The sequence below is a fragment of the Ascaphus truei genome, unplaced genomic scaffold (assembly GCF_040206685.1).
Source record: "Ascaphus truei isolate aAscTru1 unplaced genomic scaffold, aAscTru1.hap1 HAP1_SCAFFOLD_427, whole genome shotgun sequence".
Taxonomy (NCBI): domain Eukaryota; kingdom Metazoa; phylum Chordata; class Amphibia; order Anura; family Ascaphidae; genus Ascaphus; species Ascaphus truei.
The window spans coordinates 201,728-225,545 of NW_027456758.1; the positions used below are offsets into that span (position 1 = coordinate 201,728).

At 56.8% G+C, this 23,818-nt stretch overlaps 1 protein-coding gene across 1 annotated transcript in view; it reads left to right on the top strand.

Annotated features, from left to right (window-relative positions):
• Positions 1-23,818, top strand: part of LOC142484023 (helicase SRCAP-like) — a 178,103-nt gene that overhangs the window by 147,130 nt on the left and 7,155 nt on the right. Inside the window, 2 exon segments of the mRNA XM_075583987.1 lie at positions 8,448-8,562; positions 16,184-16,315. Coding sequence (XP_075440102.1) covers positions 8,448-8,562; positions 16,184-16,315 — 247 coding nt within the window.

The following is a 23,818-nucleotide window of genomic DNA, read 5'->3' on the forward strand; positions in this document are numbered from 1 at the left end:
TTCATACAGTACAGCGGGCGTGTGACTGGGGCATATTCATACAGTACAGCGGGCGTGTGACTGGGGCATATTCATACAGTACAGCGGGCGTGTGACTGGGGCATATTCATACAGTACAGCGGGCGTGTGACTGGGGCATATTCATACAGTACAGCGGGCGTGTGACTGGGGCATATTCATACAGTACAGCGGGCGTGTGACTGGGGCATATTCATACAGTACAGCGGGCGTGTGACTGGGGCATATTCATACAGTACAGCGGGCGTGTTACTGGGGCATATTCATACAGTACAGCGGGCGTGTGACTGGGGCATATTCATACAGTACAGCGGGCGTGTGACTGGGGAATCCTTCATACAGTACAGCGGGCGTGTGACTGGGGAATCCCTCATACAGTACAGCGGGCGTGTGACTGGGGAATCCTTCATACAGTACAGCGGGCGTGTGACTGGGGCATATTCATACAGTACAGCGGGCGTGTGACTGGGGCATATTCATACAGTACAGCGGGCGTGTGACTGGGGAATCCTTCATACAGTACAGCGGGCGTGTGACTGGGGCATATTCATACAGTACAGCGGGCGTGTGACTGGGGCATATTCATACAGTACAGCGGGCGTGTGACTGGGGCATATTCATACAGTACTGCGGGCGTGTGACTGGGGCATATTCATACAGTACAGCGGGCGTGTGACTGGGGCGTATTCATACAGTACAGCGGGCGTGTGACTGGGGCATATTCATACAGTACAGCGGGCGTGTGACTGGGGAATCCTTCATACAGTACAGCGGGCGTGTGACTGGGGAATCCCTCATACAGTACAGCGGGCGTGTGACTGGGGAATCCTTCATACAGTACAGCGGGCGTGTGACTGGGGCATATTCATACAGTACAGCGGGCGTGTGACTGGGGCATATTCATACAGTACAGCGGGCGTGTGACTGGGGCATATTCATACAGTACAGCGGGCGTGTGACTGGGGAATCCTTCATACAGTACAGCGGGCGTGTGACTGGGGCATATTCATACAGTACAGCGGGCGTGTGACTGGGGCATATTCATACAGTACAGCGGGCGTGTGACTGGGGCATATTCATACAGTACAGCGGGCGTGTGACTGGGGCATATTCATACAGTACAGCGGGCGTGTGACTGGGGCATATTCATACAGTACAGCGGGCGTGTGACTGGGGCATATTCATACAGTACAGCGGGCGTGTGACTGGGGCATATTCATACAGTACAGCGGGCGTGTGACTGGGGAATCCTTCATACAGTACAGCGGGCGTGTGACTGGGGCATATTCATACAGTACAGCGGGCGTGTGACTGGGGCATATTCATACAGTACAGCGGGCGTGTGACTGGGGCATATTCATACAGTACAGCGGGCGTGTGACTGGGGCATATTCATACAGTACAGCGGGCGTGTGACTGGGGCATATTCATACAGTACAGCGGGCGTGTGACTGGGGCATATTCATACAGTACAGCGGGCGTGTGACTGGGGCATATTCATACAGTACAGCGGGCGTGTGACTGGGGCATATTCATACAGTACAGCGGGCGTGTTACTGGGGCATATTCATACAGTACAGCGGGCGTGTGACTGGGGCATATTCATACAGTACAGCGGGCGTGTGACTGGGGCATATTCATACAGTACAGCGGGCGTGTGACTGGGGCATATTCATACAGTACAGCGGGCGTGTGACTGGGGCATATTCATACAGTACAGCGGGCGTGTGACTGGGGAATCCTTCATACAGTACAGCGGGCGTGTGACTGGGGAATCCTTCATACAGTACAGCGGGCGTGTGACTGGGGCATATTCATACAGTACAGCGGGCGTGTGACTGGGGCATATTCATACAGTACAGCGGGCGTGTGACTGGGGAATCCTTCATACAGTACAGCGGGCGTGTGACTGGGGCATATTCATACAGTACAGCGGGCGTGTGACTGGGGAATCCTTCATACAGTACAGCGGGCGTGTGACTGGGGAATCCTTCATACAGTACAGCGGGCGTGTGACTGGGGAATCCTTCATACAGTACAGCGGGCGTGTGACTGGGGAATCCTTCATACAGTACAGCGGGCGTGTGACTGGGGCATATTCATACAGTACAGCGGGCGTGTGACTGGGGCATATTCATACAGTACAGCGGGCGTGTGACTGGGGAATCCTTCATACAGTACAGCGGGCGTGTGACTGGGGCATATTCATACAGTACAGCGGGCGTGTGACTGGGGCATATTCATACAGTACAGCGGGCGTGTGACTGGGGAATCCTTCATACAGTACAGCGGGCGTGTGACTGGGGCATATTCATACAGTACAGCGGGCGTGTGACTGGGGCATATTCATACAGTACAGCGGGCGTGTGACTGGGGCATATTCATACAGTACAGCGGGCGTGTGACTGGGGCATATTCATACAGTACAGCGGGCGTGTGACTGGGGCATATTCATACAGTACAGCGGGCGTGTGACTGGGGAATCCTTCATACAGTACAGCGGGCGTGTGACTGGGGAATCCTTCATACAGTACAGCGGGCGTGTGACTGGGGCATATTCATACAGTACAGCGGGCGTGTGACTGGGGCATTTTCATACAGTACAGCGGGCGTGTGACTGGGGCATATTCATACAGTACAGCGGGCGTGTGACTGGGGCATATTCATACAGTACAGCGGGCGTGTGACTGGGGCATATTCATACAGTACAGCGGGCGTGTGACTGGGGAATCCTTCATACAGTACAGCGGGCGTGTGACTGGGGCATATTCATACAGTACAGCGGGCGTGTGACTGGGGCATATTCATACAGTACAGCGGGCGTGTGACTGGGGCATATTCATACAGTACAGCGGGCGTGTGACTGGGGCATATTCATACAGTACAGCGGGCGTGTGACTGGGGCATATTCATACAGTACAGCGGGCGTGTGACTGGGGCATTTTCATACAGTACAGCGGGCGTGTGACTGGGGCATATTCATACAGTACAGCGGGCGTGTGACTGGGGCATATTCATACAGTACAGCGGGCGTGTGACTGGGGCATATTCATACAGTACAGCGGGCTTGTGACTGGGGCATATTCATACAGTACAGCGGGCGTGTGACTGGGGCATATTCATACAGTACAGCGGGCGTGTGACTGGGGCATATTCATACAGTACAGCGGGCGTGTGACTGGGGAATCCTTCATACAGTACAGCGGGCGTGTGACTGGGGCATATTCATACAGTACAGCGGGCGTGTGACTGGGGCATATTCATACAGTACAGCGGGCGTGTGACTGGGGAATCCTTCATACAGTACAGCGGGCGTGTGACTGGGGCATATTCATACAGTACAGCGGGCGTGTGACTGGGGCATATTCATACAGTACAGCGGGCGTGTGACTGGGGAATCCTTCATACAGTACAGCGGGCGTGTGACTGGGGCATATTCATACAGTACAGCGGGCGTGTGACTGGGGCATATTCATACAGTACAGCGGGCGTGTGACTGGGGCATATTCATACAGTACAGCGGGCGTCTGACTGGGGCATATTCATACAGTACAGCGGGCGTCTGACTGGGGCATATTCATACAGTACAGCGGGCGTGTGACTGGGGCATATTCATACAGTACAGCGGGCGTGTGACTGGGGCATATTCATACAGTACAGCGGGCGTGTGACTGGGGAATCCTTCATACAGTACAGCGGGCGTGTGACTGGGGAATCCTTCATACAGTACAGCGGGCGTGTGACTGGGGAATCCTTCATACAGTACAGCGGGCGTGTGACTGGGGCATATTCATACAGTACAGCGGGCGTGTGACTGGGGCATATTCATACAGTACAGCGGGCGTGTGACTGGGGAATCCTTCATACAGTACAGCGGGCGTGTGACTGGGGAATCCTTCATACAGTACAGCGGGCGTGTGACTGGGGAATCCTTCATACAGTACAGCGGGCGTGTGACTGGGGCATATTCATACAGTACAGCGGGCGTGTGACTGGGGCATATTCATACAGTACAGCGGGCGTGTGACTGGGGCATATTCATACAGTACAGCGGGCGTGTGACTGGGGAATCCTTCATACAGTACAGCGGGCGTGTGACTGGGGAATCCTTCATACAGTACAGCGGGCGTGTGACTGGGGCATATTCATACAGTACAGCGGGCGTGTGACTGGGGCATATTCATACAGTACAGCAGGCGTGTGACTGGGGCATATTCATACAGTACAGCGGGCGTGTGACTGGGGCATATTCATACAGTACAGCGGGCGTGTGACTGGGGCATATTCATACAGTACAGCGGGCGTGTGACTGGGGCATATTCATACAGTACAGCGGGCGTGTGACTGGGGCATATTCATACAGTACAGCGGGCGTGTGACTGGGGAATCCTTCATACAGTACAGCGGGCGTGTGACTGGGGAATCCTTCATACAGTACAGCGGGCGTGTGACTGGGGCATATTCATACAGTACAGCGGGCGTGTGACTGGGGCATATTCATACAGTACAGCGGGCGTGTGACTGGGGCATATTCATACAGTACAGCGGGCGTGTGACTGGGGCATATTCATACAGTACTGCGGGCGTGTGACTGGGGCATATTCATACAGTACAGCGGGCGTGTGACTGGGGCATATTCATACAGTACAGCGGGCGTGTGACTGGGGCATATTCATACAGTACAGCGGGCGTGTGACTGGGGCATATTCATACAGTACAGCGGGCGTGTGACTGGGGAATCCTTCATACAGTACAGCGGGCGTGTGACTGGGGCATATTCATACAGTACAGCGGGCGTGTGACTGGGGCATATTCATACAGTACAGCGGGCGTGTGACTGGGGCATATTCATACAGTACAGCGGGCGTGTGACTGGGGCATATTCATACAGTACAGCGGGCGTGTGACTGGGGAATCCTTCATACAGTACAGCGGGCGTGTGACTGGGGAATCCTTCATACAGTACAGCGGGCGTGTGACTGGGGCATATTCATACAGTACAGCGGGCGTGTGACTGGGGCATATTCATACAGTACAGCGGGCGTGTGACTGGGGAATCCTTCATACAGTACAGCAGGCGTGTGACTGGGGAATCCTTCATACAGTACAGCGGGCGTGTGACTGGGGAATCCTTCATACAGTACAGCGGGCGTGTGACTGGGGCATATTCATACAGTACAGCGGGCGTGTGACTGGGGCATATTCATACAGTACAGCGGGCGTGTGACTGGGGCATATTCATACAGTACAGCGGGCGTGTGACTGGGGCATATTCATACAGTACAGCGGGCGTGTGACTGGGGCATTTTCATACAGTACAGCGGGCGTGTGACTGGGGCATATTCATACAGTCCTGCGGGCGTGTGACTGGGGCATATTCATACAGTACAGCGGGCGTGTGACTGGGGCATATTCATACAGTACAGCGGGCGTGTGACTGGGGCATATTCATACAGTACAGCGGGCGTGTGACTGGGGCATATTCATACAGTACAGCGGGCGTGTGACTGGGGCATATTCATACAGTACAGCGGGCGTGTGACGGGCATATTCATACAGTACAGCGGGCGTGTGACTGGGGAATCCTTCATACAGTACAGCGGGCGTGTGACTGGGGCATATTCATACAGTACAGCGGGAGTGTGACTGGGGCATATTCATACAGTACAGCGGGCGTGTGACTGGGGCATATTCATACAGTACAGCGGGCGTGTGACTGGGGCATATTCATACAGTACAGCGGGCGTGTGACTGGGGAATCCTTCATACAGTACAGCGGGCGTGTGACTGGGGCATATTCATACAGTACAGCGGGCGTGTGACTGTGGCATATTCATACAGTACAGCGGGCGTGTGACTGGGGCATATTCATACAGTACAGCGGGCGTGTGACTGGGGCATATTCATACAGTACAGCGGGCGTGTGACTGGGGCATATTCATACAGTACAGCGGGCGTGTGACTGGGGCATATTCATACAGTACAGCGGGCGTGTGACTGGGGAATCCTTCATACAGTACAGCGGGCGTGTGACTGGGGCATATTCATACAGTACAGCGGGCGTGTGACTGGGGCATATTCATACAGTACAGCGGGCGTGTGACTGGGGAATCCTTCATACAGTACAGCGGGCGTGTGACTGGGGCATATTCATACAGTACAGCGGGCGTGTGACTGGGGCATATTCATACAGTACAGCGGGCGTGTGACTGGGGCATATTCATACAGTACAGCGGGCGTGTGACTGGGGCATATTCATACAGTACAGCGGGCGTGTGACTGGGGCATATTCATACAGTACAGCGGGCGTGTGACTGGGGCATATTCATACAGTACAGCGGGCGTGTGACTGGGGCATATTCATACAGTACAGCGGGCGTGTGACTGGGGCATATTCATACAGTACAGCGGGCGTGTTACTGGGGCATATTCATACAGTACAGCGGGCGTGTGACTGGGGCATATTCATACAGTACAGCGGGCGTGTGACTGGGGCATATTCATACAGTACAGCGGGCGTGTGACTGGGGCATATTCATACAGTACAGCGGGCGTGTGACTGGGGCATATTCATACAGTACAGCGGGCGTGTGACTGGGGAATCCTTCATACAGTACAGCGGGCGTGTGACTGGGGAATCCTTCATACAGTACAGCGGGCGTGTGACTGGGGCATATTCATACAGTACAGCGGGCGTGTGACTGGGGCATATTCATACAGTACAGCGGGCGTGTGACTGGGGAATCCTTCATACAGTACAGCGGGCGTGTGACTGGGGCATATTCATACAGTACAGCGGGCGTGTGACTGGGGAATCCTTCATACAGTACAGCGGGCGTGTGACTGGGGAATCCTTCATACAGTACAGCGGGCGTGTGACTGGGGAATCCTTCATACAGTACAGCGGGCGTGTGACTGGGGAATCCTTCATACAGTACAGCGGGCGTGTGACTGGGGCATATTCATACAGTACAGCGGGCGTGTGACTGGGGCATATTCATACAGTACAGCGGGCGTGTGACTGGGGCATATTCATACAGTACAGCGGGCGTGTGACTGGGGCATATTCATACAGTACAGCGGGCGTGTGACTGGGGCATATTCATACAGTACAGCGGGCGTGTGACTGGGGCATATTCATACAGTACAGCGGGCGTGTGACTGGGGCATATTCATACAGTACAGCGGGCGTGTGACTGGGGCATATTCATACAGTACAGCGGGCGTGTGACTGGGGCATATTCATACAGTACAGCGGGCGTGTGACTGGGGCATATTCATACAGTACAGCGGGCGTGTGACTGGGGAATCCCTCATACAGTACAGCGGGCGTGTGACTGGGGCATATTCATACAGTACAGCGGGCGTGTGACTGGGGCATATTCATACAGTACAGCGGGCGTGTGACTGGGGCATATTCATACAGTACAGCGGGCGTGTGACTGGGGAATCCCTCATACAGTACAGCGGGCGTGTGACTGGGGCATATTCATACAGTACAGCGGGCGTGTGACTGGGGCATATTCATACAGTACAGCGGGCGTGTGACTGGGGCATATTCATACAGTACAGCGGGCGTGTGACTGGGGAATCCTTCATACAGTACAGCGGGCGTGTGACTGGGGCATATTCATACAGTACAGCGGGCGTGTGACTGGGGCATATTCATACAGTACAGCGGGCGTGTGACTGGGGCATATTCATACAGTACAGCGGGCGTGTGACTGGGGCATATTCATACAGTACAGCGGGCGTGTGACTGGGGAATCCTTCATACAGTACAGCGGGCGTGTGACTGGGGCATATTCATACAGTACAGCGGGCGTGTGACTGGGGAATCCTTCATACAGTACAGCGGGCGTGTGACTGGGGAATCCTTCATACAGTACAGCGGGCGTGTGACTGGGGCATATTCATACAGTACAGCGGGCGTGTGACTGGGGAATCCTTCATACAGTACAGCGGGCGTGTGACTGGGGCATATTCATACAGTACAGCGGGCGTGTGACTGGGGCATATTCATACAGTACAGCGGGCGTGTGACTGGGGAATCCTTCATACAGTACAGCGGGCGTGTGACTGGGGCATATTCATACAGTACAGCGGGCGTGTGACTGGGGCATATTCATACAGTACAGCGGGCGTGTGACTGGGGCATATTCATACAGTACAGCGGGCGTGTGACTGGGGAATCCTTCATACAGTACAGCGGGCGTGTGACTGGGGAATCCTTCATACAGTACAGCGGGCGTGTGACTGGGGAATCCTTCATACAGTACAGCGGGCGTGTGACTGGGGAATCCTTCATACAGTACAGCGGGCGTGTGACTGGGGCATATTCATACAGTACAGCGGGCGTGTGAATGCAGAATCCTGTATCTCGCGCGACCAGCGCTCTGTATCTCACGGTCTCTTGCGCGTTTTCTCAGACTGGTCAGTGAGCGCACAGTGGAGGAGAATATCCTGAAGAAGGCGCAGCAGAAGCGCATGTTGGGAGATATGGCCATCGAGGGCGGGAACTTCACCACTGCCTACTTCAAACAGGTGCCAACTGTGTGATAACTTCCCCACCCAACCGAGCGATGCACTGACACCCCCACTCCTCCACCCAACCGAGCGATGCACTGACACCCCCACTCCCCCACCCAACCGAGCGATGCACTGACACCCCCACTCCCCCACCCAACCGAGCGATGCACTGACACCCCCACTCCCCCACCCAACCGAGCGATGCACTGACACCCCCACTCCCCCACCCAACCGAGCGCTGCACTGTGACACCCCCACTCCCCCACCCAACCGAGCGATGCACTGACACCCCCACTCCTCCACCCAACCGAGCGATGCACTGACACCCCCACTCCCCCACCCAACCGAGCGATGCACTGACACCCCCACTCCCCCACCCAACCGAGCGATGCACTGACACCCCCACTCCCCCACCCAACCGAGCGATGCACTGACACCCCCACTCCCCCACCCAACCGAGCGCTGCACTGTGACACCCCCACTCCCCCACCCAACCGAGCGATGCACTGACACCCCCACTCCCCCACCCAACCGAGCGATGCACTGTGACACCCCCACTCCCCCACCCAACCGAGCGATGCACTGACACCCCCACTCCCCCACCCAACCGAGCGATGCACTGTGACACCCCCACTCCCCCACCCAACCGAGCGATGCACTGACACCCCCACTCCTCCACCCAACCGAGCGATGCACTGACACCCCCACTCCCCCACCCAACCGAGCGATGCACTGACACCCCCACTCCCCCACCCAACCGAGCGATGCACTGACACCCCCACTCCCCCACCCAACCGAGCGATGCACTGACACCCCCACTCCCCCACCCAACCGAGCGATGCACTGACACCCCCACTCCCCCACCCAACCGAGCGATGCACTGACACCCCCACTCCTCCACCCAACCGAGCGATGCACTGTGACACCCCCACTCCCCCACCCAACCGAGCGATGCACTGACACCCCCACTCCCCCACCCAACCGAGCGATGCACTGACACCCCCACTCCCCCACCCAACCGAGCGATGCACTGTGACACCCCCACTCCTCCACCCAACCGAGCGCTGCACTGTGACACCCCCACTCCCCCACCCAACCGAGCGATGCACTGACACCCCCACTCCCCCACCCAACCGAGTGATGCACTGACACCCCCACTCCCCCACCCAACCGAGCGATGCACTGACACCCCCACTCCCCCACCCAACCGAGTGATGCACTGACACCCCCACTCCCCCACCCAACCGAGCGATGCACTGACACCCCCACTCCCCCACCCAACCGAGCGATGCACTGTGACACCCCCACTGCCCCACCCAACCGAGCGATGCACTGACACCCCCACTCCCCCACCCAACCGAGCGCTGCACTGTGACACCCCCACTCCCCCACCCAACCGAGCGATGCACTGTGACACCCCCACTCCCCCACCCAACCAAGCGCTGCACTGTGACACCCCCACTCCTCCACCCAACCGAGCGCTGCACTGTGACACCCCCACTCCCCCACCCAACCAAGCGCTGCACTGTGACACCCCCACTCCTCCACCCAACCGAGCGATGCACTGTGACACCCCCACTCCTCCACCCAACCGAGCGATGCACTGTGACACCCCCACTCCCCCACCCAACCAAGCGCTGCACTGTGACACCCCCACTCCTCCACCCAACCGAGCGATGCACTGTGACACCCCCACTCCCCCACCCAACCGAGCGATGCACTGTGACACCCCCACTCCCCCACCCAACCAAGCGCTGCACTGACACCCCCACTCCCCCACCCAACCAAGCGCTGCACTGTGACACCCCCACTCCCCCACCCAACCAAGCGCTGCACTGTGACACCCCCACTCCTCCACCCAACCGAGCGATGCACTGTGACACCCCCACTCCCCCACCCAACCGAGCGATGCACTGACACCCCCACTCCCCCACCCAACCAAGCGCTGCACTGTGACACCCCCACTCCCCCACCCAACCGAGCGATGCACTGTGACACCCCCACTCCCCCACCCAACCAAGCGCTGCACTGTGACACCCCCACTCCTCCACCCAACCGAGCGCTGCACTGTGACACCCCCACTCCCCCACCCAACCAAGCGCTGCATTGTGACACCCCCACTCCCCCACCCAACCGAGCGATGCACTGACACCCCCACTCCTCCACCCAACCGAGCGATGCACTGACACCCCCACTCCCACACCCAACCGAGCGATGCACTGACACCCCCACTCCCCCACCCAACCGAGCGATGCACTGACACCCCCACTCCTCCACCCAACCGAGCGATGCACTGACACCCCCATTCCTCCACCCAACCGAGCGATGCACTGACACCCCCACTCCCCCACCCAACCGAGCGATGCACTGTGACACCCCCACTCCCCCACCCAACCAAGCGCTGCACTGTGACACCCCCACTCCTCCACCCAACCGAGCGATCCACTGTGACACCCCCACTCCTCCACCCAACCGAGCGATGCACTGTGACACCCCCACTCCTCCACCCAACCGAGCGATGCACTGTGACACCCCCACTCCCCCACCCAACCGAGCGATGCACTGTGACACCCCCACTCCCCCACCCAACCGAGCGATGCACTGTGACACCCCCACTCCTCCACCCAACCGAGCGATGCACTGTGACACCCCCACTCCCCCACCCAACCGAGCGATGCACTGTGACACCCCCACTCCCCCACCCAACCGAGCGATGCACTTACACCCCCACTCCTCCACCCAACCGAGCGATGCACTGACACCCCCACTCCCCCACCCAACCGAGCGATGCACTGACACCCCCACTCCTCCACCCAACCGAGCGATGCACTGACACCCCCACTCCCCCACCCAACCGAGCGATGCACTGACACCCCCACTCCTCCACCCAACCGAGCGATGCACTGTGACACCCCCACTCCCCCACCCAACCGAGCGATGCACTGACACCCCCACTCCTCCACCCAACCGAGCGATGCACTGACACCCCCACTCCCCCACCCAACCGAGCGATGCACTGTGACACCCCCACTCCCCCACCCAACCAAGCGCTGCACTGTGACACCCCCACTCCTCCACCCAACCGAGCGATGCACTGTGACACCCCCACTCCCCCACCCAACCGAGCGATGCACTGTGACACCCCCACTCCCCCACCCAACCGAGCGATGCACTGACACCCCCACTCCCCCACCCAACCGAGCGATGCACTGTGACACCCCCACTCCCCCACCCAACCGAGCGATGCACTGTGACACCCCCACTCCTCCACCCAACCGAGCGATGCACTGTGACACCCCCACTCCCCCACCCAACCGAGCGATGCACTGTGACACCCCCACTCCCCCACCCAACCGAGCGATGCACTGACACCCCCACTCCTCCACCCAACCGAGCGATGCACTGTGACACCCCCACTCCTCCACCCAACCGAGCGATGCACTGACACCCCCACTCCCCCACCCAACCGAGCGATGCACTGACACCCCCACTCCCCCACCCAACCTAGCGATGCACTGACACCCCCACTCCCCCACCCAACCGAGCGATGCACTGACACCCCCACTCCCCCACCCAACCGAGCGATGCACTGTGACACCCCCACTCCCCCACCCAACCGAGCGATGCACTGTGACACCCCCACTCCCCCACCCAACCGAGCGATGCACTGACACCCTGTCACGAGAGCTTGCGACAGGCTGTAATTGTACACCAAAAACTATATATATAAATATATATATATACCTGGGTTTGAACTGGGACGAGACTTAAGATATAATAAAGTGATTTTATTCCTTGATAAAGGTGAACACAGCAAATATGTACAAATAACCGGCAAAATATAGACACTTACGTAAAGATTATGGCAAGAAGCCCAGCAGGATCACAGCCTGCCACTTCTTCCATAGTTCAGCTGACATCACAGCAAAACAGGCAGGACACATGCATGCATGAAGATCATTTGCATGAAGAACAATGAACAGCATGAACAACTTGGGTAGAGGGTGGCTTTGACTTATATACCATTTCAAGCTCATCTCTTTCCCTAGGTGCCGCGACGGCTAGCATAACAATTAGCAATCTGGTCTTTGATGACCAGGCTTGTAAATTCTCCTTTCCTGCTCATTATCATAGCAGGGGGGCTGCAGTTTCTCAGACTCAACCAAAATTTCATATTTACTGCAAATCATTGCATAACTTGAGTTCAGTAAAACATACAGTCAGGTGAGATATATTAATACGGCCTGGGACACCTGACGGTCGCAGAGAGACCAACAATTACATTGTAATATGAACATTAATAGAGATATTAATATCTGGCAGTTAGCAGCAGGTACATATACAGTGTTTAGACTCCCAAAGATCGTCTGACTCTCGCCAATACACTTATGTAATTCTTAGCTGGTTCAGCCAAGGACATCTCATAATATTCTTATATTTATTAAAGTTACTCACTTTTGATATCCTGTTGAGGGTAGCCCCCCCCCCCCCCCCTGGCCCCATCAATAAAACCTTTTGAAGTAGGCTTGGGCTTCTCGCATAAACAATACCCCTGTGAAGCCAGGCTCAAGTCTAGCGGGATGTCCTATTTAGCATCCAACTGGCCAATTCACACCTCCGTTTTGGATATGCATTACAAAGGCAGGCAGAGGTTATTAGCATTTGCCCACCATTAGCATTCTGCCTGTATATTTCAAAAACTGCAAAAAGTCACTTTATCAAAAATATATGTTTCTCTTATGACAACGTTATATTTTTAATATGTGTGTACTTGGGGGGTGACCCGGAGGCTGTACCCCAAGGCTCAGGGTCCTGGCTTACTCAGTTACCAAATTACCAGTTTTCAGGTAACTGTTTATTCAGCACTGCATATAAGATTAACCCCTTAAGTCCCAGTGGGTGGGTTATGCAGACCCTGATCCAGCAACAACATCATTTACACAGGGGAATAAGCATTTTCATGTTATTTAACAAGGGTTAAGTCACAGTTCTGGGCCTCAGCCCAGTTAACCCCTTGTCTCCCTGGCGAGGTTAGAGGGGGGCCCTTGGGGAGTAACCCCGTTAATCCCGGGCCAAACCCTCACTATCGTCACACACCCCCACTCCCCCACCCAACCGAGCGATGCACTGACACCCCCACTCCCCCACCCAACCGAGCGATGCACTGACACCCCCACTCCCACACCCAACCGAGCGATGCACTGTGACACCCCCACTCCTCCACCCAACCGAGCGATGCACTGACACCTCCACTCCCCCACCCAACCAAGCGCTGCACTGTGACACCCCCACTCCTCCACCCAACCGAGCGATGCACTGTGACACCCCCACTCCCCCACCCAACCGAGCAATGCACTGACACCCCCACTCCCCCACCCAAACGAGCGATGCACTGTGACACCCCCACTGCCCCACCCAACCGAGCGATGCACTGACACCCCCACTCCCCTCCCCCCCCAACCGAGCGATGCACTGTGACCCCCCCACTCCCCCACCCAACCGAGCGATGCACTGTGACACCCCCACTCCCCCACCCAACCGAGCGATGCACTGTGACACCCCCACTCCCCCACCCAACCGAGCGATGCACTGACACCCCCACTCCCCCCCCCAACCGAGCGATGCACTGACACTCCCAACCCCCCCAACTGAGCGATGCACTGACACCCCCACTCCCACACCCAACCGAGCGATGCACTGTGACACCCCCACTCCTCCACCCAACCGAGCGATGCACTGACACCTCCACTCCCCCACCCAACCAAGCGCTGCACTGTGACACCCCCACTCCTCCACCCAACCGAGCGATGCACTGTGACACCCCCACTCCTCCACCCAACCGAGCAATGCACTGACACCCCCACTCCCCCACCCAACCGAGCGATGCACTGTGACACCCCCACTGCCCCACCCAACCGAGCGATGCACTGACACCCCCACTCCCCTCCCCCCCCAACCGAGCGATGCACTGTGACACCCCCACTCCCCCACCCAACCGAGCGATGCACTGTGACACCCCCACTCCCCCACCCAACCGAGCGATGCACTGTGACACCCCCACTCCCCCACCCAACCGAGCGATGCACTGACCACCCCACTCCCCCCCCAACCGAGCGATGCACTGACACTCCCAACCCCCCCAACTGAGCGATGCACTGACACCCCCACTCCCACACCCAACCGAGCGATGCACTGTGACACCCCCACTCCTCCACCCAACCGAGCGATGCACTGACACCTCCACTCCCCCACCCAACCGAGCAATGCACTGACACCCCCACTCCCCCACCCAACCGAGCGATGCACTGTGACACCCCCACTGCCCCACCCAACCGAGCGATGCACTGACACCCCACTCCCCTCCCCCCCAACCGAGCGATGCACTGTGACCCCCCCACTCCCCCACCCAACCGAGCGATGCACTGTGACACCCCCACTCCCCCACCCAACCGAGCGATGCACTGTGACACCCCCACTCCCCCACCCAACCGAGCGATGCACTGACACTCCCAACCCCCCCAACCGAGCGATGCACTGACACCCCCAATCCCCCACCCAACCGAGCGATGCACTGACACCCCCACTCCCCCCCCCAACCGAGCGATGTACTGTGACACCCCCACTCCCCCACCCAACCAAGCGATGCACTGACACCCCCACTCCCCCACCCAACCGAGCGATGCACTGACACCCCCACTCCCCCCCCCCCCACACCGAGCGATGCACTGACACCCCCACTCTCCCACCCAACCGAGCGATGCACTGTGACACCACCACTCCCCCCAACCGTGCGATGCACTGACACCCCCACTCCCCCACCCAACCGTGCGATGCACTGTGACACCCTGTGACAGAGCGGCCTGTAGGCGAGGTCTGATAGACGCATAGAGGGTGAACCTTAACTGGATTGGTTTATTAGCCACAAACCAAATAAACATCAGGTGCACTGTCGCTTTTAAGAAACCAAATAATAAAATAAACGCCTATTCCCGTTAGGGAAACTAACTAGACTTCACTCCGGCCCTTTCTAGCGGGCAGCCTGCTAATCTGGTTATCCACCCAAAACGTATACTATGTATTCAAAGTACAATAAGAAAGCCTTTTATCTGAATTGCAGCTCCAACAGCAATCGGGAACGCCGGTTCTGGGAAGCGATCTTTATCCTGGGTGTGATTCCCAGCTGGACCCCACAGGCCTGCTTCCTTCAGTCCTAGGGTCCATAACAGCCATGCTCTCTGCTGGCTGGGAGAGGTCTCTCTACCCTCCTGGGGAAAAACCTAGCTCTCTGTTTCTGACATCTTCCTGTCTTTTAGCCCTGCTCCATCAGGAGTTCATTGTCCACACCTCCCAGTTCAGATGTGAATTCCGACACCCGTGCAGTCTCTAGCTGCCTGGAAAGGGAGTTAACCTCTTCACTCCCTTACACCAACCCACTTCCCCCCCCAACCGTGTGATGCACTGTGACACCCCCCTTTCCCCCCACTCACTCCCCCAACCTAGAGATTCCCGCGATACCTTGTGACACCCCAGGGTCCTGCAATAATCCTCACTTAGCTCATCCAACCCTGCACGGCCTGTAGATACCCAGCCCCCCGCAGCGCGGCCCCCCGTGTCTGATGATGGGGTCTTCTTTCAGCATACTATCCGGGAGCTATTTGACATGTCTCAGGAAGAAGCCCCCCGTAAGGATGTGGAGGTGCGTGCTGCCTCCCCTGACCGCACCGCCGAGGACGGCACCGGCACAAGAGACACACACATCCTGGAGCAGGTAACATCTCGGGCGTGTCTCCCGCACTATCCGTGTTACACACTCTGTGCCGGGCAGAGGATGCGGAGGACACTGTGTGGTGGTGTGATGGTGTTGTGTTACATGCTGTGTGCCGGGCAGAGGATGCGGAGTACACGGTGTGGTGGTGTGATGGTGTTGTGTTACATGCTCTGTGCCGGGCAGAGGATGAGGAGGACACTGTGTGGTGGTGTGAGGGTGTTGTGTTACATGCTCTGTGCCGGGCAGAGGATGCGGAGGACACGGTGTGATGGTGTTGTGTTGCAGGCATTGTGCCAGGCAGAGGATGAGGAGGACATTGTGTGGTGGTGTGATGGTGTTGTGTTGCAGGCATTGTGTCGGGCAGAGGATGAGGAGGACACTGTGTGGTGGTGTGATGGTGTTGTGTTGCAGGCACTGTGTCGGGCAGAGGATGAGGAGGACACTGTGTGGTGGTGTGATGGTGTTGTGTTGCAGGCATTGTGTCGGGCAGAGGATGAGGAGGACACTGTGTGGTGGTGTGATGGTGTTGTGTTACATGCTCTGTGCCGGGCAGAGGTTGAGGAGGACACTGTGTGGTGGTGTGATGGTGTTGTGTTACATGCTCTGTGCCGGGCAGAGGATGAGGAGGACACTGTGTGGTGGTGTGATGGGGTTGTGTTGCATGCTCTGTGTCGGGCAGAGGATGAGGAGGACACGGTGTGATGGGGTTGTGTTACATGCTCTGTGTCGGGCAGAGGATGAGGAGGACACTGTGTGGTGGTGTGATGGTGTTGTGTTACATGCTCTGTGCCGGGCAGAGGTTGAGGAGGACACTGTGTGATGGTGTGATGGGGTTGTGTTACATGCTCTGTGTCGGGCAGAGGATGAGGAGGACACTGTGTGGTGGTGTGATGGGGTTGTGTTACATGCTCTGTGCCGGGCAGAGGTTGAGGAGGACACTGTGTGATGGTGTGATGGGGTTGTGTTACATGCTCTGTGCCGGGCAGAGGTTGAGGAGGACACTGTGTGGTGGTGTGATGGTGTTGTGTTACATGCTCTGTGCCGGGCAGAGGTTGAGGAGGACACTGTGTGATGGTGTTGTGTTACATGCTCTGTGCCGGGCAGAGGTTGAGGAGGACACTGTGTGGTGGTGTGATGGTGTTGTGTTACATGCTCTGTGCCGGGCAGAGGATGAGGAGGACACTGTGTGGTGGTGTGATGGGGTTGTGTTGCATGCTCTGTGTCGGGCAGATGATGAGGAGGACACTGTGTGGTGGTGTGATGGGGTTGTGTTACATGCTCTGTGCCGGGCAGAGGATGCGGAGGACACTGTGTGGAGGTGTGATGGTGTTGTGTTGCAGGCATTGTGTCGGGCAGAGGATGAGGAGGACACTGTGTGGTGGTGTGATGGTGTTGTGTTGCAGGCATTGTGCCGGGCAGAGGATGCGGAGGACACGGTGTGATGGTGTGATGGTGTTGTGTTGCAGGCATTGTGCCGGGCAGAGGATGAGGAGGACACTGTGTGGTGGTGTGATGGTGTTGTGTTGCAGGCATTGTGCCGGGCAGAGGATGAGGAGGACACTGTGTGGTGGTGTGATGGTGTTGTGTTGCAGGCATTGTGTCGGGCAGAGGATGAGGAGGACATTGTGTGGTGGTGTGAGGGTGTTGTGTTGCAGGCATTGTGTCAGGCAGAGGATGCGGAGGACACAGTGTGATGGTGTTGTGTTGCAGGCATTGTGTCGGGCAGAGGATGAGGAGGACACTGTGTTGTGTTGTGTTGCAGGCACTGTGACGGGCAGAGGATGAGGAGGACATTGTGTGGTGGTGTGATGGTGTTGTGTTGCAGGCATTGTGCCAGGCATAGGATGAGGAGGACATTGTGTGGTGGTGCGATGGTGTTGTGTTGCAGGCATTGTGTCGGGCAGAGGATGAGGAGGACATTGTGTGGTGGTGTGATGGTGTTGTGTTGCAGGCATTGTGTCGGGCAGAGAATGAGGAGGACACTGTGTGGTGGTCTGATGGTGTTGTGTCGGGCAGAGGATGACGAGGACACTGTGTTGTGTTGTGTTGCAGGCACTGTGACGGGCAGAGGATGAGGAGGACATTGTGTGGTGGTGTGATGGTGTTGTGTTGCAGGCATTGTGCCGGGCAGAGGATGAGGAGGACATTGTGTGGTGGTGCAATGGTGTTGTGTTGCAGGCACTGTGTCGGGCAGAGGATGAGGAGGACACTGTGTGATGGTGTTGTGTTGCAAGCATTGTGTCGGGCAGAGGATGAGGAGGACACTGTGTGGTGGTGCGATGGTGTTGTGTTGCAGGCATTGTGCCAGGCAGAGGATGAGGAGGACATTGTGTGGTGGTGTGAGGGTGTTGTGTTGCAGGCATTGTCAGGCAGAGGATGCGGAGGACACAGTGTGATGGTGTTGTGTTGCAGGCATTGTGTCGGGCAGAGGATGAGGAGGACACTGTGTTGTGTTGTGTTGCAGGCACTGTGACGGGCAGAGGATGAGGAGGACATTGTGTGGTGGTGTGATGGTGTTGTGTTGCAGGCATTGTGCCAGGCATAGGATGAGGAGGACATTGTGTGGTGGTGCGATGGTGTTGTGTTGCAGGCATTGTGTCGGGCAGAGGATGAGGAGGACATTGTGTGGTGGTGTGATGGTGTTGTGTTGCAGGCATTGTGTCGGGCAGAGAATGAGGAGGACACTGTGTGGTGGTCTGATGGTGTTGTGTCGGGCAGAGGATGAGGAGGACACTGTGTTGTGTTGTGTTGCATGCACTGTGACGGGCAGAGGATGAGGAGGACATTGTGTGGTGGTGTGATGGTGTTGTGTTGCAGGCATTGTGCCGGGCAGAGGATGAAGAGGACATTGTGTGGTGATGCGATGGTGTTGTGTTGCAGGCACTGTGTCGGGCAGAGGATGAGGAGGACACTGTGTGGTGGTGTGATGGTGTTGTGTTGCAAGCATTGTGTCGGGCAGAGGATGAGGAGGACACTGTGTGGTGGTGTGATGGTGTTGTGTTGCAGGCACTGTGTCGGGCAAAGGATGAGGAGGACACTGTGTGGTGCTGTGATGGTGTTGTGTTGCAGGCATTGTGTCGGGCAGAGGATGCGGAGGACACAGTGTGATGGTCTTGTGTTGCAGGCATTGTGTCGGGCAGAGGATGAGGAGGACATTGTGTGATGGTGTTGTGTTGCGGGCACTGTCGGGCAGAGGATGAGGAGGACACTGTGTGGTGGTGTGATGGTGTTGTGTTGCAAGCACTGTGTCGGGCAGAGGATGAGGAGGACACTGTGTGGTGGTGTGATGGTGTGTTGCAGGCATTGTGTCGGGCAGAGGATGAGGAGGACACTGTGTTGTGTTGTGTTGCAGGCACTGTGACAGGCAGAGGATGAGGAGGACATTGTGTGGTGGTGTGATGGTGTTGTGTTGCAGGCATTGTGTTGGGCAGACGATGAGGAGGACACTGTGTGGTGGTGTGATGGTGTTGTGTTGCAGGCATTGTGTCGGGCAGAGGATGAGGAGGACACTGTGTGGTGGTGTGATGGTGTTGTGTTGCAGGCATTGTGTCGGGCAGAGGATGAGGAGGACACTGTGTGGTGGTGTGGTGGTGTGATGGTGTTGTGTTGCAGGCATTGTGTCGGGCAGAGGATGAGGAGGACACTGTGTGGTGGTGTGATGGTGTTGTGTTGCAGGCATTGTGTCGGGCAGAGGATAAGGAGGACACTGTGTGGTGGTGTGATGGTGTTGTGTTGCAGGCATTGTGTCGGGCAGAGGATGAGGAGGACACTGTGTGGTGGTGTGATGGTGTTGTGTTGCAGGCATTGTGTCGGGCAGAGGATGAGGAGGACACTGTGTGGTGGTGTGATGGTGTTGTGTTGCAGGCATTGTGTCGGGCAGAGGATGAGGAGGACACTGTGTGGTGGTGTGATGGTGTTGTGTTGCAGGCATTGTGTCGGGCAGAGGATGAGGAGGACACTGTGTGGTGGTGTGATGGTGTTGTGTTGCAGGCATTGTGTCGGGCAGAGGATGAGGAGGACACTGTGTGGTGGTGTGATGGTGTTGTGTTGCAGGCATTGTGCCGGGCAGAGGATGAGGAGGACATTGTGTGGTGGTGCGATGGTGTTGTGTTGCAGGCATTGTGTCGGGCAGAGGATGAGGAGGACACTGTGTGGTGATGTGATGGTGTTGTGTTGCAGGCATTGTGCCGGGCAGAGGATGAGGAGGACACTGTGTGGTGGTGTGATGGTGTTGTGTTGCAGGCACTGTGCCGGGCAGAGGATGAGGAGGACACTGTGTGGTGATGTGATGGTGTTGTGTTGCAGGCATTGTGTCGGGCAGAGGATAAGGAGGACACTGTGTGGTGGTGTGATGGTGTTGTGTTGCAGGCATTGTGTCGGGCAGAGGATGAGGAGGACACTGTGTGGTGGTGTGATGGTGTTGTGTTGCAGGCATTGTGTCGGGCAGAGGATGAGGAGGACACTGTGTGGTGGTGTGATGGTGTTGTGTTGCAGGCATTGTGTCGGGCAGAGGATGAGGAGGACACTGTGTGGTGGTGTGATGGTGTTGTGTTGCAGGCATTGTGTCGGGCAGAGGATGAGGAGGACACTGTGTGGTGGTGTGATGGTGTTGTGTTGCAGGCATTGTGCCGGGCAGAGGATGAGGAGGACACTGTGTGGTGGTGTGATGGTGTTGTGTTGCAGGTATTGTGTCGGGCAGAGGATGAGGAGGACACTGTGTGGTGGTGTGATGGTGTTGTGTTGCAGGCATTGTGTCGGGCAGAGGATGAGGAGGACACTGTGTGGTGGTGTGATGGTGTTGTGTTGCAGGCATTGTGCCGGGCAGAGGATGAGGAGGACATTGTGTGGTGGTGCGATGGTGTTGTGTTGCAGGCATTGTGTCGGGCAGAGGATGAGGAGGACACTGTGTGGGGGTGTGATGGTGTTGTGTTGCAGGCATTGTGTCGGGCAGAGGATGAGGAGGACACTGTGTGGTGGTGTGATGGTGTTGTGTTGCAGGCACTGTGCCGGCCAGAGGATGAGGAGGACACTGTGTGGAGGTGTGATGGTGTTGTGTTGCAGGCATTGTGTCTGGCAGAGGCTGAGGAGGACACTGCGTGGTGGTGTGATGGTGTTGTGTTGCAGGCATTGTGTCGGGCAGAGGATGAAGAGGACACTGTGTGGTGGTGTGATGGTGTTGTGTTGCAGGCATTGTGTCGGGCAGAGGATGAGGAGGACACTGTGTGGTGGTGTGATGGTGTTGTGTTGCAGGCACTGTGCCGGGCAGAGGATGAGGAGGACACTGTGTGGTGGTGTGATGGTGTTGTGTTGCAGGCATTGTGTCGGGCAGAGGATGAGGAGGACACTGTGTGGTGGTGTGATGGTGTTGTGTTGCAGGCATTGTGTCGGGCAGAGGATGAGGAGGACACTGTGTGGTGGTGTGATGGTGTTGTGTTGCAGGCATTGTGTCGGGCAGAGGATGAGGAGGACACTGTGTGGTGGTGTGATGGTGTTGTGTTGCAGGCATTGTGTCGGGCAGAGGATGAGGAGGACACTGTGTGGTGGTGTGATGGTGTTGTGTTGCAGGCATTGTGTCGGGCAGAGGATGAGGAGGACACTGTGTGGTGGTGTGATGGTGTTGTGTTGCAGGCATTGTGTCGGGCAGAGGATGAGGAGGACACTGTGTGGTGGTGTGATGGTGGTGTGTTGCAGGCATTGTGCCGGGCAGAGGATGAGGAGGACATTGTGTGGTGGTGCGATGGTGTTGTGTCGGGCAGAGGATGAGGAGGACACTGTGTGGTGATGTGATGGTGTTGTGTTGCAGGCATTGTGCCGGGCAGAGGATGAGGAGGACACTGTGTGGTGGTGTGATGGTGTTGTGTTGCAGGCACTGTGCCGGGCAGAGGATGAGGAGGACACTGTGTGGTGATGTGATGGTGTTGTGTTGCAGGCATTGTGTCGGGCAGAGGATAAGGAGGACACTGTGTGGTGGTGTGATGGTGTTGTGTTGCAGGCATTGTGTCGGGCAGAGGATGAGGAGGACACTGTGTGGTGGTGTGATGGTGTTGTGTTGCAGGCATTGTGTCGGGCAGAGGATGAGGAGGACACTGTGTGGTGGTGTGATGGTGTTGTGTTGCAGGCATTGTGTCGGGCAGAGGATGAGGAGGACACTGTGTGGTGGTGTGATGGTGTTGTGTTGCAGGCATTGTGTCGGGCAGAGGATGAGGAGGACACTGTGTGGTGGTGTGATGGTGTTGTGTTGCAGGCATTGTGTCGGGCAGAGGATGAGGAGGACACTGTGTGGTGGTGTGATGGTGTTGTGTTGCAGGCATTGTGCCGGGCAGAGGATGAGGAGGACATTGTGTGGTGGTGCGATGGTGTTGTGTTGCAGGCATTGTGTCGGGCAGAGGATGAGGAGGACACTGTGTGGTGATGTGATGGTGTTGTGTTGCAGGCATTGTGCCGGGCAGAGGATGAGGAGGACACTGTGTGGTGGTGTGATGGTATTGTGTTGCAGGCACTGTGCCGGGCAGAGGATGAGGAGGACACTGTGTGGTGATGTGATGGTGTTGTGTTGCAGGCATTGTGTCGGGCAGAGGATAAGGAGGACACTGTGTGGTGGTGTGATGGTGTTGTGTTGCAGGCATTGTGTCGGGCAGAGGATGAGGAGGACACTGTGTGGTGGTGTGGTGGTGTGATGGTGTTGTGTTGCAGGCATTGTGTCGGGCAGAGGATGAGGAGGACACTGTGTGGTGGTCTTATGGTGTTGTGTCGGGCAGAGGATGAGGAGGACACTGTGTGGTGGTGTGATGGTGTTGTGTTGCAGGCATTGTGTCGGGCAGAGGATAAGGAGGACACTGTGTGGTGGTGTGATGGTGTTGTGTTGCAGGCATTGTGTCGGGCAGAGGATGAGGAGGACACTGTGTGGTGGTGTGATGGTGTTGTGTTGCAGGCATTGTGTCGGGCAGAGGATGAGGAGGACACTGTGTGGTGGTGTGATGGTGTTGTGTTGCAGGCATTGTGTCGGGCAGAGGATGAGGAGGACACTGTGTGGTGGTGTGATGGTGTTGTGTTGCAGGCATTGTGTCGGGCAGAGGATGAGGAGGACACTGTGTGGTGGTGTGATGGTGTTGTGTTGCAGGCATTGTGTCGGGCAGAGGATGAGGAGGACACTGTGTGGTGGTGTGATGGTGTTGTGTTGCAGGCATTGTGTCGGGCAGAGGATGAGGAGGACACTGTGTGGTGGTGTGATGGTGTTGTGTTGCAGGCATTGTGTCGGGCAGAGGATGAGGAGGACACTGTGTGGTGGTGTGATGGTGTTGTGTTGCAGGCATTGTGTCGGGCAGAGGATGAGGAGGACACTGTGTGGTGGTGTGATGGTATTGTGTTGCAGGCATTGTGTCGGGCAGAGGATGAGGAGGACACTGTGTGGTGGTGTGATGGTGTTGTGTTGCAGGCATTGTGTCGGGCAGAGGATGAGGAGGACACTGTGTGGTGGTGTGATGGTGTTGTGTTGCAGGCATT